Source organism: Malania oleifera, chromosome 7 (assembly GCF_029873635.1).
Source record: "Malania oleifera isolate guangnan ecotype guangnan chromosome 7, ASM2987363v1, whole genome shotgun sequence".
Taxonomy (NCBI): domain Eukaryota; kingdom Viridiplantae; phylum Streptophyta; class Magnoliopsida; order Santalales; family Ximeniaceae; genus Malania; species Malania oleifera.
The window spans coordinates 26,535,978-26,548,967 of record NC_080423.1 but is presented as its reverse complement, the minus strand read 5'-3'; the positions used below and the strand labels follow the sequence as shown (position 1 = coordinate 26,548,967).

General features: G+C 35.0%; 1 protein-coding gene across 1 annotated transcript in view; it reads right to left on the bottom strand.

Moving 5' to 3' along the window:
* LOC131159818 (proteasome subunit beta type-2-A) overlaps positions 1-9,127 on the bottom strand; it is a 35,394-nt gene extending 26,267 nt beyond the window's left edge. Inside the window, exons 1-3 of the mRNA XM_058114990.1 lie at positions 8,876-9,127; positions 6,532-6,713; positions 6,320-6,443 (exon numbers count right to left, since the gene is read on the bottom strand). Of these exons, the coding sequence (XP_057970973.1) occupies positions 6,320-6,443; positions 6,532-6,689 (282 nt within the window). The 5' untranslated portion in view covers positions 6,690-6,713; positions 8,876-9,127. The remainder of the gene's footprint in view (positions 1-6,319; positions 6,444-6,531; positions 6,714-8,875) is intronic.
* Positions 9,128-12,990: the final 3,863 nt, after the last annotated feature.

Here is a 12,990-nt window from a genome sequence, read left to right as displayed (position 1 = left end):
TTGACTATTTAACTTTTTAAGCATTTTCTCAGTATATGGATTAAAATAAAATTTTTCTACAAATTCCAGTAATAATTAGTAAAAATCAGAATTATTAATGTATTAACTATTAGGTTAAATTTTTTTTTTATTAAGTTATCAATTTTTACTTTATTTGATAACTAAAAACAAAAAATAAATGTAAAGATTTATTTTACCTAATTTTAAATTTAAGGTCAAAATGATGCTTTAAAACTTAAAAAATATTAATAAACAGGAAATATGTCATGGAATTAGATTTTCATAATTACCTTTCAAAAAACATAAGACAATTAAAATATTTATAAATTAAGAAAATTTTATTTTATTTAATTATTAATGATTTCTAATTTTTTACTCTATTAAATTACTTTTTTTTTTAATTCAATTTAACAAACATAATTTACAACAAAATATAATTTAAAAAAAAAAACATAATGATAAGACTTAGTGGCTAATGCTGTGGGTGTTGAGTGTTGAGTGTTGAGTGTTGAGTGTTGAGTATCTCATACGCTGGGGAGTCGAGTGAGACCGAGCGAGGGGAGGGGACTCGAAGGAGCCTCGAAGGAGCGAAGGCTGCGAAGCACAAACGGCGGCAATGACTCCAAGCTCCAAAGCTGAAATCGAGAGGCTGGCTGGTGGCAAGTGCGACGACTAGCAAACGAAGGTGCCAACGGGCTATCGACGACTCGCAGAGGCGGCGGAGCTGCTGCAGACCTGTCGCCGGTGACTCGCCAAGCTGCTGCAACTGCAAGTCTGCAATTCCCAAGCCCTGGAAGGCTGCGAAGTGCGAAGATGAGTAGATCTGCTCGATGTGCTCACTCTCAGGCTTCGAAGAAGTGAAGCCTTCTTATTACTTCGGCCAACAAATTTTCAAGGTAAGCTTTTTACTTTCCATTTTACTCTTTGAATGTTAGACTTAGATTGAATGGCAGATGGGTGTGGGGAGAGGGGGAAAGCAGCGCTGCAGCCTACAACAGAAAGCCTTCAAGGAATCTGCAAGCTGTCGGCCATGTAACGGTCCGTAATGGACCGTTACGACGTGTAACATTGGGGTATCGGCCGTTACATGCCGTTACATTTCCGTAACGGCCGTTACATCTGTGAATTTTTTCCGAACCGCATTATCGGCCCGTATCGGTTTCGGAGCCTTCGATTTCCGTTACGTATCGGCCGTTACGCTAAGTAACGACCGTTATTTAAAACCATGCCCAAAGCATGGTTTGGTCATGGTTCTTGTTTTGGTCTTCAATGACGTGCAATCACTCCATGTTATATCGACATAGTGCTTTTCCTACTCGTTTTTGTAGATGACATCATGATTAGTTATGATGATGATGAGGCATCCGAATTTTGAAACATTTTCCATAGACTAAATTTCAAACAAAAGATACTGGCCCTTAAAATGCTTCTTGGTATGTAAGTATACAAATCTCGTACTAGACCAAGTTTTCACAAAGGAAGTATGTTCTAGGCCTTTTAGATAAGACTCATATTGGGATCCAAACTTGACAATACACCTATGGATCCTAATAGCAAATTAGTACTAGATGTGGGTGATTTTTTGGCTAACCTTAGATGATAGCCGAGACTTTTAGAAAGTTGAATTTTTTTTTGTAAAAAAAGAAATTCATTAGATAAAGATAAAATTTTCAAGCAAGAGAGAGGACATCTCCTTAACAAAGTATGATAATCCTCAGGAAAACCAAAAAGAAAATTTCAAAAATAAACAATGACAAAAAACTCACAATGCCCTTATAAGAGACTTCCAAGTTCCAATCGCACTAAACTTTTGAAACACGCATTCCTTTGAAATTTCCATAGCCCGTACACCATAAAGAAGCCATAAAAGGAATATTTTCCCACACCAACCAATATGGTAACTTCTTCCTTGCAAATATACACACATTACATTCCTTCCACAAGCCCCAAAACACTGCAAATATAGCACACTTCCATAATGCAATTCCTTCCTTCTTCCTCTCAAACCCCACAAAATAGATTGCCAAGAACTCCACTATTCTAGGACAAGCCCAGCTTTCTTCAAAGTAATTGAATAACTTGTTCCAAACCTTCCATGCATATTTCACAGTCATTTGACCAAATATATCTTTCACAAGTGTTGTGAACCAGATTCTTGATTCTCATAGAAGATGGCACTAGGATACAGTCCTTCGTATCTTAAGATACCTCAAAGGTGCAATTAGGAGAGGTCTTTTATGTCAAGATCAGGTTCACACTAATCTTCAAGGATACATAGATGCAAATTAGGCTAGGTCACCTTGAAAATCCACAACCATATACTGTTTTTGTTGGTGGTAAGCTGATACCCTGGAAGAGTAAAACAAATTGTGTGGCTTTGTCAAGTTCTAAGTCAACATATTGCCTCCGGCTATGGTCCATACTACACATGAGCTTGTTTGGCTAAATAACATGTGGGAAGAACTTGATTTTCCACATTCTCGTTAAATGGAGTTGATGTGTGATAATCAAGCTGCCATTGTTATTGCCTCAAATCCAACTTCCATGAGTGGACAAAATACATTGAGGTTGATTGTCACTTTGTTTAGGAAAAACTTGTGTAGAAGCTCATTACAACCACTCATATGAAGTATGAATTCCATCTTAATGATTTATTCACCAAGCCCTAGGGTGCTCATGTTAAATCCATTTGTAACACAAACCATGAGCATATAAAACCTATGCTCCAGCTTGAAGTGTTACTTGTCAATTTAATTATTTAGCATTATTGCTCTATGTTATTGTTGTGTTAGTGAGCTTGACTTAGTAAGCGTGGGTTAGTGCACAAGTAGTACAGGTATTTATGGACATTATTAGGTACTTGGCATGCATTTTATATAGAGGAAGAGACCTACGACTATGATTAGGTATTCCAATTTACACAATACTCTCAAAAGGTCCTATGGTGGTGCTTATAAACTTGAGACTACACTGGGATATTGAGAATTAGACTTTGATTATGAAAATTTAATATCTTTAAATTGATTCTTTAATTCTTATTGCATGCACTCACCACACCATCATTTGAATGATTCTGTTTGTGTGTATGGCACATGCATGCACTTCATCCAATGATACATAGCTTGTTGCGTTGATGTCGAGTGGTCTCCTAGGTCCAAGTCAATAGCATGGACATTAGCCCAAAATCCTAGCACCAGTGTGAGTTAGTATATCACTTTGATGCATGTACTACATCAACATAAACTAACACAATCCTCTAGAAGTCACATGTGGTAATTATGTGCCCTAAGGATGGGAAACCATAAAACCCACCCTAAACCTTGTGTGTGGTAAATCCTAGAACCTACTCTTTTAGATTAGCTGTTAACCTAATAGAAGGGGCATTTTTTCACATATTGCATAGGTTTAATTGTATCCCTACCCAAACTTTAAAAATTATAACATTGTAATCATAAAATTTATCATTAAAAAACATTAACTTAAACAAGACAAAAGTATAAAGGAAAAAATTGTTAAAGGAAAAATGATGCGGAAATTTCAGATGAAGGATTAAAAATTGAGCTCTCTTTGATTGATTTGGAAGACGAAGTTTTGGATCATAGAATAATGACAGGAAAGAGTAAATCAGGTCAATGAACAACTGTCGTTATAAATACAGATCTTGGTCTCTCCTTGTTGGAGGTGAATGCAACAAAAGCTAGAGATTTCTGCCCTCCAAAGATTATTAATCGAATCTCAGAGGGGTGTTTTCCTGGACTGGACCTGGTGGTAAAGAAGCAAGGGAGTGCCTTTAGGCTGAAGCGACCTATAAAAATCAATTATCAGAACTACCTAGCACAATTAAAACATTTGTTAGCATGATATGAAGATATTTAATCTCTCTTTTCTCTTGTTAGCCTTAGTTACATTAATTTTCTAGTAAGGCTGAATACAACTTTAACTCCGTGTACCTCTAACAAGATCTGTAAACAAGTTCAAAATTTTAAATGTCCTAGAATTGAAGTTTTTTTATTTTTAAAATTCAATTCATTTTCCTTCAGCCCATGTAAACTTTCAGCCTTCAAAGAAAAACTCCAAATTTTCAAGAAACCTAGAATCTCAAACTCCAATTCCCACTCATATAACATCAACAAATTTCCCAAATGCCATCCTTATTTGTGTCATCAGCATGGCACGTAAGGAGGTCAGACTATCTGGATGCCAGAGGTTTCCCTAACCTTTTTTTTTTTTTAACAAACTATACAATGATATTGAAGACAATAATTCATTTTTAATAGAGACACTTGAAAAACACATTTCCTTCTCCATTTTCACCATCACTCACCAAAGCCCATCATCCCCATTGCATAAAGAAGGAAATTCCGGTAGATACAATATTACAATCAAAATCTTTCCCCATGTCAAGTATCATATTACACCTGTTTTTCCATTTTTAACCAAGGCTGCTCCCTACCAAAGTTAATTTCTTTGGAAAGCAGCTTGGGAGAAATTTTAACTAGTAATCCTCTTCGTGGGGGAAATCCTTATGAACATCATTATCTTTCTAAAGATGAAGCTGAAAATGTTAACCATTTCATCTTGGCTGTAAGCGTATCCAGGAGCTGTAGCATGTGGTTTTCTCCATGTTGGGTGTCCCATGAATTATAGCTCATTCAGTTTCTAGAGAATTGTGGACTTGGATGGGTGTTACAACTTGCACAGGAAAGAGAGAAGTTAAAAGCTCAATTATTCTTTTACTGTTTTTGAGTCATGTAAGGGAAGTAAACCAAAGAGCATTTGACTTTTGAAAGAGGAAGAGTCTGTTCTAAGATTGAAAGATAGATGGCTGAAAGCTTTAGATTTCTAGCACAAGAGGGCCTACATTGTTGATGTGCAGACCCCTATAGAGTTAGGGTTGGCACCCATGGAGCCATATAATGATATTTTCATGTCTTTGTTGCTAAAAAGACATGAAAATATCACCAGGCTATCAAGCTTGCTGAGGAAATACTTTTCTTCTACACAACTGGATGAAAGAATGCAAGCAATTACCCACCAAGTGCTTGCCTCAGTGCCACAATTTAGGGTGTTTGAAAGATACTGCACATCTCAGCTAATAATTCTTTTTCAACGATATCAACCCCATAGGCAATTGCTTCTAAATATACAGGATATTTTGTGGTCTCACTTCTCAGTAAGTTATTTAGGCATGTAAGAATATTGTTATGTGCATGCACTCAACATAAAATTTACTATGGAAAATATGCTTAACTACCTTAATTTCTCTGTTAGAGAGTTAAAAACTTCTTAGTAAGTCATTTATGCATGTAAGAATATTGCTATGTGCATACACTCAACATGAAATTTGCAAAAGAAAAATATGCTTAACTATCTTAATTTCTCTGTTAGAGAGCTAAAAAAGGTAGTTTCAATTTCCTTATTTAAACATAAGCACTTGAAGTAAAACTTGGTTTGGTTTGTCAGCATGTGAGCTTGAATTCTTCTCAAACAAAAACATAACTTCGGGTTGTCATACACAGAGAAAAAAAAATCTAATATTATTGAATTGAATCAGTACCATTGCTCTTTGATGGGAGCCATATTTGAAATTATAAACCCCACGAGCAAAAAAAAAAATCATTAGTTAAAATTTTATGTTGCCTTAGGCATCCATTCTAATCTACAGACAAATTCCATAATAGGATTGTTTACCATTTTCAGTCCATTATCTAAAAGTTATGACTAGGCTAATTTCAAAGTTATATTCAATAAAAAAATCTGATTTTTTCTCTCATTAACACACTATATATAAGCTATGGCATTGCTTGAAATAATGGCGACTTATGGTACTTGGGGATGGGTGGAGAAGGTGCAATCCTATTGATTCTTGCTATGCTTCAGCTCTTGCTGCTTTTTTAAAAAATATATATATTTTTGGGTACATACAATGCTTCTTTTTTTTTTTTTTTTGGTTCACAGACCCATTCGACCTAGACAATTTATTTGATACATAGGAGCATTTAATTAGGAAATTTTGCACCACATTTAAATTTCAGACATGTATTATAACTTGGAGCAACAAAACACTGCTTATTCCATTGGTACTTAAAATCAGTGCTTCTTCTTTATACACTCAAACAGTACTTTTTTGCTTCAGTATTTATAACTAGTAGTACTGTTCAATTCAGATTTTTCAAACTAAGTATTGATCAATAGGTAGTACCAAATGAAACCTAAATCTTCCTCACATGGTTAGTTAAGTGAAATACTCTTCTTGCTTTTGCAAGCAGGACAAATACTTCAATTGTACAGTTAAAACATGAATTTGAAGAAAAATCACCTTACGCAATGCAGTGGCTAGCTCTCCCCGGGTGAAATTAGCAGCAGCTGCAGTTGTCAATGGAATGTTGTTACGGAACTGATACAAGGCCACATTCTTCTGTATGTATTCTGTGAACTGTACTCTGCAACAACACAATTAAAATCAGATCAGTAGATAAAGAAATCAGAGAGAGAGAGAGAGAGAGAGAGAGACAAGAGGGAGGTAGAGACCGGTCACCGCTTTCGCCACTAGCCCCCAAGAGTTTGTGAGAATCAAGGACCATGATCTTGTCTTCATTTGATTTGTGAACCAATATGCTGTGCACAGCAGATGTATCAGCCACCACTAGGGCAAAGCCGTCACCAACTAGGCCAAAAACACACTCCATCAATAGCAGATGGGGGATTTATGCCTGTTGGGGGAGAGGGAATTATGAGAATATGTCATATCAAAAATTTCGACAAAAACATAACTTAAAGTATTCACAAAAATTATATACTAATAATACATCCATATACAAGTCAACATTAATATTCATAGTTAGAGAAGACACCCTATATCCTAAATGCAGCTACATGAATATATCCTCCATTAATATATAAAATCAACTGCTTTGTTTACCCAAAAACAAGTGTGTCAACATGGCAACAAACTTTTTCCTAACATTCAAAATGAGATCCAACCAGTATAAACCAAAAAAACAAAAACAAAAATCACTAAACGACTTGTTGCAAAACCAACAACGCAAAATTAGAGTTTAGTTCTTTTAAAAGAAGACAAATTTGAATGCACTTGAATCGATGATGACAAGTTTCCAACAAGGAGGTTGGCACTGGGCAGTGGCTTGCAATGATTTAGCCACAAGTCTCTAGTTTTTTTGGGCTTTTGAACCCTTTGTGGGTGTGTGTGTGTGTGTGTGTGCGCGCGCGCGCGCGCGTGCATGCGTGTGCGTGTGTGTGCATGAGAGAGAGAGAGAGATTTCCTACAACAAGATTAAATTCAATGCTCCTCACAATCATATAAAAAATAAAATCAAGCCAACAAACAAAATAAAAAATACATTCACACATTTGTGATTCCACAAGTTGATTCCTCCTACCATCCTATGTAACTAAAAATCAAAATCAAACGACATAAAACAAATGTTTAAAATATTCAATAATAACATTAAGCCCTATCAAAATCAACAGTGAACACATATCAAATACTCATCTCCCCAAAATCAACATAAACCTCATGAATAAGATGGGATGATAGAGAGATAGAGAGGAAGGCCTCATCAATCCAAGTTCACTCCCAATCACATGCTTGCAGTGTTTATATTGGAATTGGAATTATTCCCATTCCAGTGTTAGGTGCAACATGGATTGCAAATAAAAAAAATATCCACATGCAGTTCTTATTCTTTTATATCCAATGCAATGTTGGGCACAAAGTCAAAATTTTGAACATTTTAATTAATATGTTAATTCATGGGTTTACTTCACATGATGGCTATTTAAAAAAAATTGAGGAAAACCCACTTTAAGAAATAATTAAAAAGCCTAGAAAATCCCAAAAGAAAAATATCACAATCCTCACAGGAAAGTCATCTAAGGGAAAAAATGGGTTCATCGATGATGCATCCTTGATTTTTTTCCCCCCTCTTAACTAAAACAGCATATGAATAGATAATATTCAATATATATATATATGGTGACTTCATGTGACAATTCCAGTAATGCAACACTGTTATGATAATAAACATAGCCTCACAAGTCATCATAAGGGCATAAGAAGGCATATATAATCTCAATTATCATGTATGAGCATCATCTTCTTGTGATAAGTTATGAATGAGCCACACCCAACCAAAGAGAAAGCAACTTAATCCACTCATGTAGCCAGCAAACAGAAAAGATAGATATCTTAGATATTTTTTGGTTTCTTACACAGAATGCAAACAAATAGTACAAGAATACCTAGGGGGAGAAGCATAATAGAAAGAGTACAAACAATAGATGTACAACATATAAGCAATTGAACTCCACTTACCTTTTCATATTTTTTATAACATTAGATCATTTTTAACTTTGATACCCAAAAAAAAGTTTGTCTCTATTCAACTCAAGCAAAAAGATACAGAGGCTTCAGATACCCGGTAATGTGCAGACACTAATCATTCCCAACCAACAACGCACAGGGAAGAATAACAGGCGAGAAAGAAAAAAAAACGTAGTCAAGCATGAAAACCAAGCAAAAAAGAGAACATTTCTGACTCTTCGGATAACAAGCAAGAAAAATCCTTAAGCTTCGGATAGATTCATATAACAGAATAAGGAAAAGAGCAATCCTCAAAAGCTCCAAATTTGTGAAAATGCAATATCGAATATCAACAGTTGGACTACGTCAAGCTCATAAGATCCAGTTTTTTGGCTTTGACGCCTAAGATAATTGAATGGTGTCATGCTTACTCCCTGAATGAATTTGCTTCACTCTTGTAATTCACATACAATTTCCTCTTATGCATGCTGGAATTCCTAGTACCAAAGAATTTCAAAGCCTCCAAACAGAGAGAAGATATATGAAGCACACCTGGGACAAAATTGTTGCCCGGCAGGTGAGAGAGAGAAAGGAGTTGGATAACGACGGTCGGGGAGAGAGACAACTTGGTGGCCGCCGCTGCGAAGGAGAGAGAAGACACAGGAAATGATGGCAACTGGGAAGCGAACGTTGAAGCAACAGTTCACAAACCCCAAACAGGTGAAAGAGGGAAAAAGGCTCTGGTGTGGTATTTTTTGTTCGTATGAAAAATTATTCCACCAAATTTAATTTTGCCTAACAAAAACTCACTCTTTATACCCTCCTTAATTAAAATATATTGATCCAATCACAAAATTTTTTTAATTGCTTAATTGGGATTGCAAATTTTAAGATCCCTAGTTGTAGAAAATATCTTTATTTTTAAATTTTTAATTTTGAAAAAAAAGAGTTATAGAAATTTTGTCTTATTTTTTATTGTTTTTGAGACTAGTATAAAAATATAGAAAATAAAGAGTTCATTTAAATATATAAAAAAAAATTATATTTTTATCTTTCAAAATAATCACAAAAAAAAATTTATTTTTCAACTTTCAAAATTTGTTAACCTCATACTTAGAGAATTATGAATTTTGGAATTTAAACTTGGATCTTGTGTGTACTAGGAAGAAATTCTATACGTAATTCACACAAATTAGAGTTCAATATCTGAATTTCATACTCTCAAATGAAAAGTAAGAGTTATAAATCTAGAAAAATAATAAAATAATATTTTTTAATTTTTAAAATTTTTCAATAAATACAAATTAAATTATTTTCACAAGCAAATAGTGTCAAAATTGTTTATTATTGTTCATTTATTTCATACAAACGTTTTAAAAAGAAAAAATAATTAAACTATTTTTTTGTATTTTTAAAAAATATTGAAATGAACAAAAAAATTTATTTTCCAAAAATCAATGTATCCTAAAGTTAGTCTTTAAATTTAGAGACTTCAAATATAAGTATATTATTAGACTTTAACCTTTGGAGTGCGAATTAAAATTCAAATTTCAATAAAATAAAATAAATGTATTTCATATTACCCCTTAACTCATCTTTTTGTATTCAAATTTGTCACCCAAAATAAAACCACAAAAGGTCAAGCAAGCATCCCATCCACTCCTAAGGTCTCTTCCCAATCTTCATAGTTTGTTTAAAGCTTTACATATGAATCATTCTTCTTCTTTGGTCACAACTAATGTTGACCATCCCTCATTATTAGTATGTTATTCATTCATCCGAGGGCATATCTTTCATAATGGCCAAAGGAACAAGTCCTCAAAGCATTAAACTACTTTTCTCCTCAATGAAGAATCATGCCATGGAAGAGGAAGAGCTATACGTTCTGTTGTGTTCAAGCCCCAAATAAAGAATAGTGTGTATCATAGATTTGCATTTAGAGTTCTCTTGGGTGGAATGGTTTTCTTTCTATATTAGTACCATAACCGACACAATGGTTGATGTTAAACAATGATATGCCACTGTAAGGACTTGTTCGTGGATGGTTGATGGAACTTTGTAGCCACTTCGGAGAGAGAGAGAGAGAGAGAGAGAGTGAGAGAGAGAGAGAGGAGAGAGAGAGAGAGAGAGAGAGAGAGAGAGAGAGAGAGAGAGAGAAGTTTTCTTTGTTAAAATTCTACAGTTGCCCATTGTGACTTTGTTGACTTTTTGAGTTTGATCTCTGTTTTGATACTAATAAACACAAGTGTCTTTTATGTGTGTGTTTTAGTGCTGAACAGGTATAATTTAAGTCACACATAAGATCAATGGCACATGGAAGCCAAGGCAGGTCTTAAAGCTCATATCTGGCATATTCCATAGAGTTAAAGAGTAAAGAAAAAAGAAGAAGACATTTGTATTTTATTTGTATTACATTTATTTTTATATTTTGGCATGTAATAAATGCATACATCTGCATGATATAAACTATTTGCTCAGGCATGACCGTAGACAGACCTTAAGGTTGTTCAATCGACCGACGCCAGGTTTTTTAAGGTAAATTAATATGTCTAGACCTTAGATAGACCCTATGTCTCTGCACTTAATTTTTAACTGAAACACAACTTAGGCTTAAATTTTTGAGGTTTCAGGCAACCGAACTCAGGCAAGTCAAATTGCCTTGGTCGACCGAATGGTTAACTGGTCAACAAGTTTGACTTGATTTGAGCAACCGAACCAAATTGAACTGAGTGTCCTCGGGCGACCAAACCTTAGAGCGATAACTTTTCACCTTCTTCGGGTGCCCGAACTCCATGTTCAAAATACCGTCGGGTGACCAAATTGAGAAGTTCAGGAGACCGAACTTGAGACTGGGCAACCAAATCTTGGACATTTTGAGAATCACCTAGTTCAGCCACTCAAACCATTTTTCAGGCACCCGAACTTCAAAATTGACTTTTTCTATTGTGTCCATTCGGGTGACCAAACCTATGGCTCGGTCGACCGAAACTCTCGGGTTGTAATTTTTTAACTAAGGTAATTAGGGTTAAAAATTAATTAAACTTTTTTAATAATACCCAACGTATCCCCAACGGTCAAAATTTCCCTTAGTCTATATATATCCCTTTCATAACTCAAATTAATAACTTTGATTAGCCCATTTTCTCTCTAATTTTTATCCTAATCAAAGTTCCCCTAAAAATATTTTTTATTGCAAAAACTCTTTCATTTGGGCAAATCTTTTACTCTCCAAATCTTTCTTTATTATTATTTAGAAAATCTTTTCAAAGAGAGCATATATTTAATTTAGGGTTTTACTTGTTTTGATTTGCACATATATTTTCAAATGCATGTATTTTTGTCTTGTGCAAAATCATTTGAAACCAAAACCCTAGGTTCTCCGGTTTGTTCTTGAAAAATATTTTTTGGAGAATATATTTACACACCCTTACTCCCTGAAGATATTTCATATAATTGGAGTGTGTATATTTGAGCTTTATTGTGTACATTTATACTTGTATGTTTTAGAAGCATTTTCATGTACAAAAATATTTTTCATGTACTGGTTGGGTTCAGCCCGTTAATTGAACTAGGGAGTATTAGTTCCATAAGTGAGACTAGTTCGGTTCAGCCTATTAATTAAGCTGGGGTTTTTCTTGCCCCATAAGGAAAGGATGCAAACAACTTTTGCTCCGCTCGTTTAAGTGAACAATAATAGTGGAATCCATAGAGGGTATGCCCAAGGTGGGGACGTAGGCTGGTTTGATCGAACCGCGATAACAAATATCTTGTGTCACTCTCTCTCTATCTCATTTTAATTCTTGCACTTTAAATTCGGTTGTATGTCTATTTATTTACTATTATATTAGTTACTTGCACACCTTTATTTTAAATGAGATATACTACACTTGTGTATGCCTGCACTCACAGTTCTACTATTTTACATACACGTTCACATTATGAATGTGATATGATTAATGGTGAATCAGCAAAATGCTTAATTAGCCGAAAAGTTTTTAAAACCGAATTCACCCCCCCCCCTCCCCCCTCTTGAGATCACACCATAGCTAACAAACTCCACTCCTCTTATGCTCATTTCCCCCACAAATATTGCCAAGTGGTTGGCCTTGACTAGGAGTGTGTGCAAGTATCCCCTATGTGCATGGTTTCCCCACATTCCATATGAGCAGTTGTATTAGTTATGGATAGAACTACCCTATCTTGTTGTGTTTTATGTGTAGGTATACTTAATTAGGTGGAACTAACCTATTCATGCTTTTTATAAGGTTTCTCTATGTTCTAATGTGATTCAACATGATTTGCACATGGTAGACCTAACTTGTCCTTCGTAGTGGGAAGGTCTCTATGCAGTCTCATGTGGAAAACCTAACCGGCCTCTAGGTATGATCTATATATACGACAACTAGACCCACCTTTCTCTAGAAAGGTCTTTTTGATCACATGGTTTATATCTGTCAAACCTCACCTACCTCGTTATTGAGGAGGTCTCTTTGGTGGTTTACATATGGTAGACCTAACCTACCTCCTACTCTTGGGAGGTCTCCTTAGTCACGTGGTTTACACATAGTCGATTGACTTCCCTTGTAATACATAAATTCATAATATTATTTAAAGTGTTTCTGCACCTTCTCTCATGGACTTTTTGAATTGTGGGTATAATATATTAG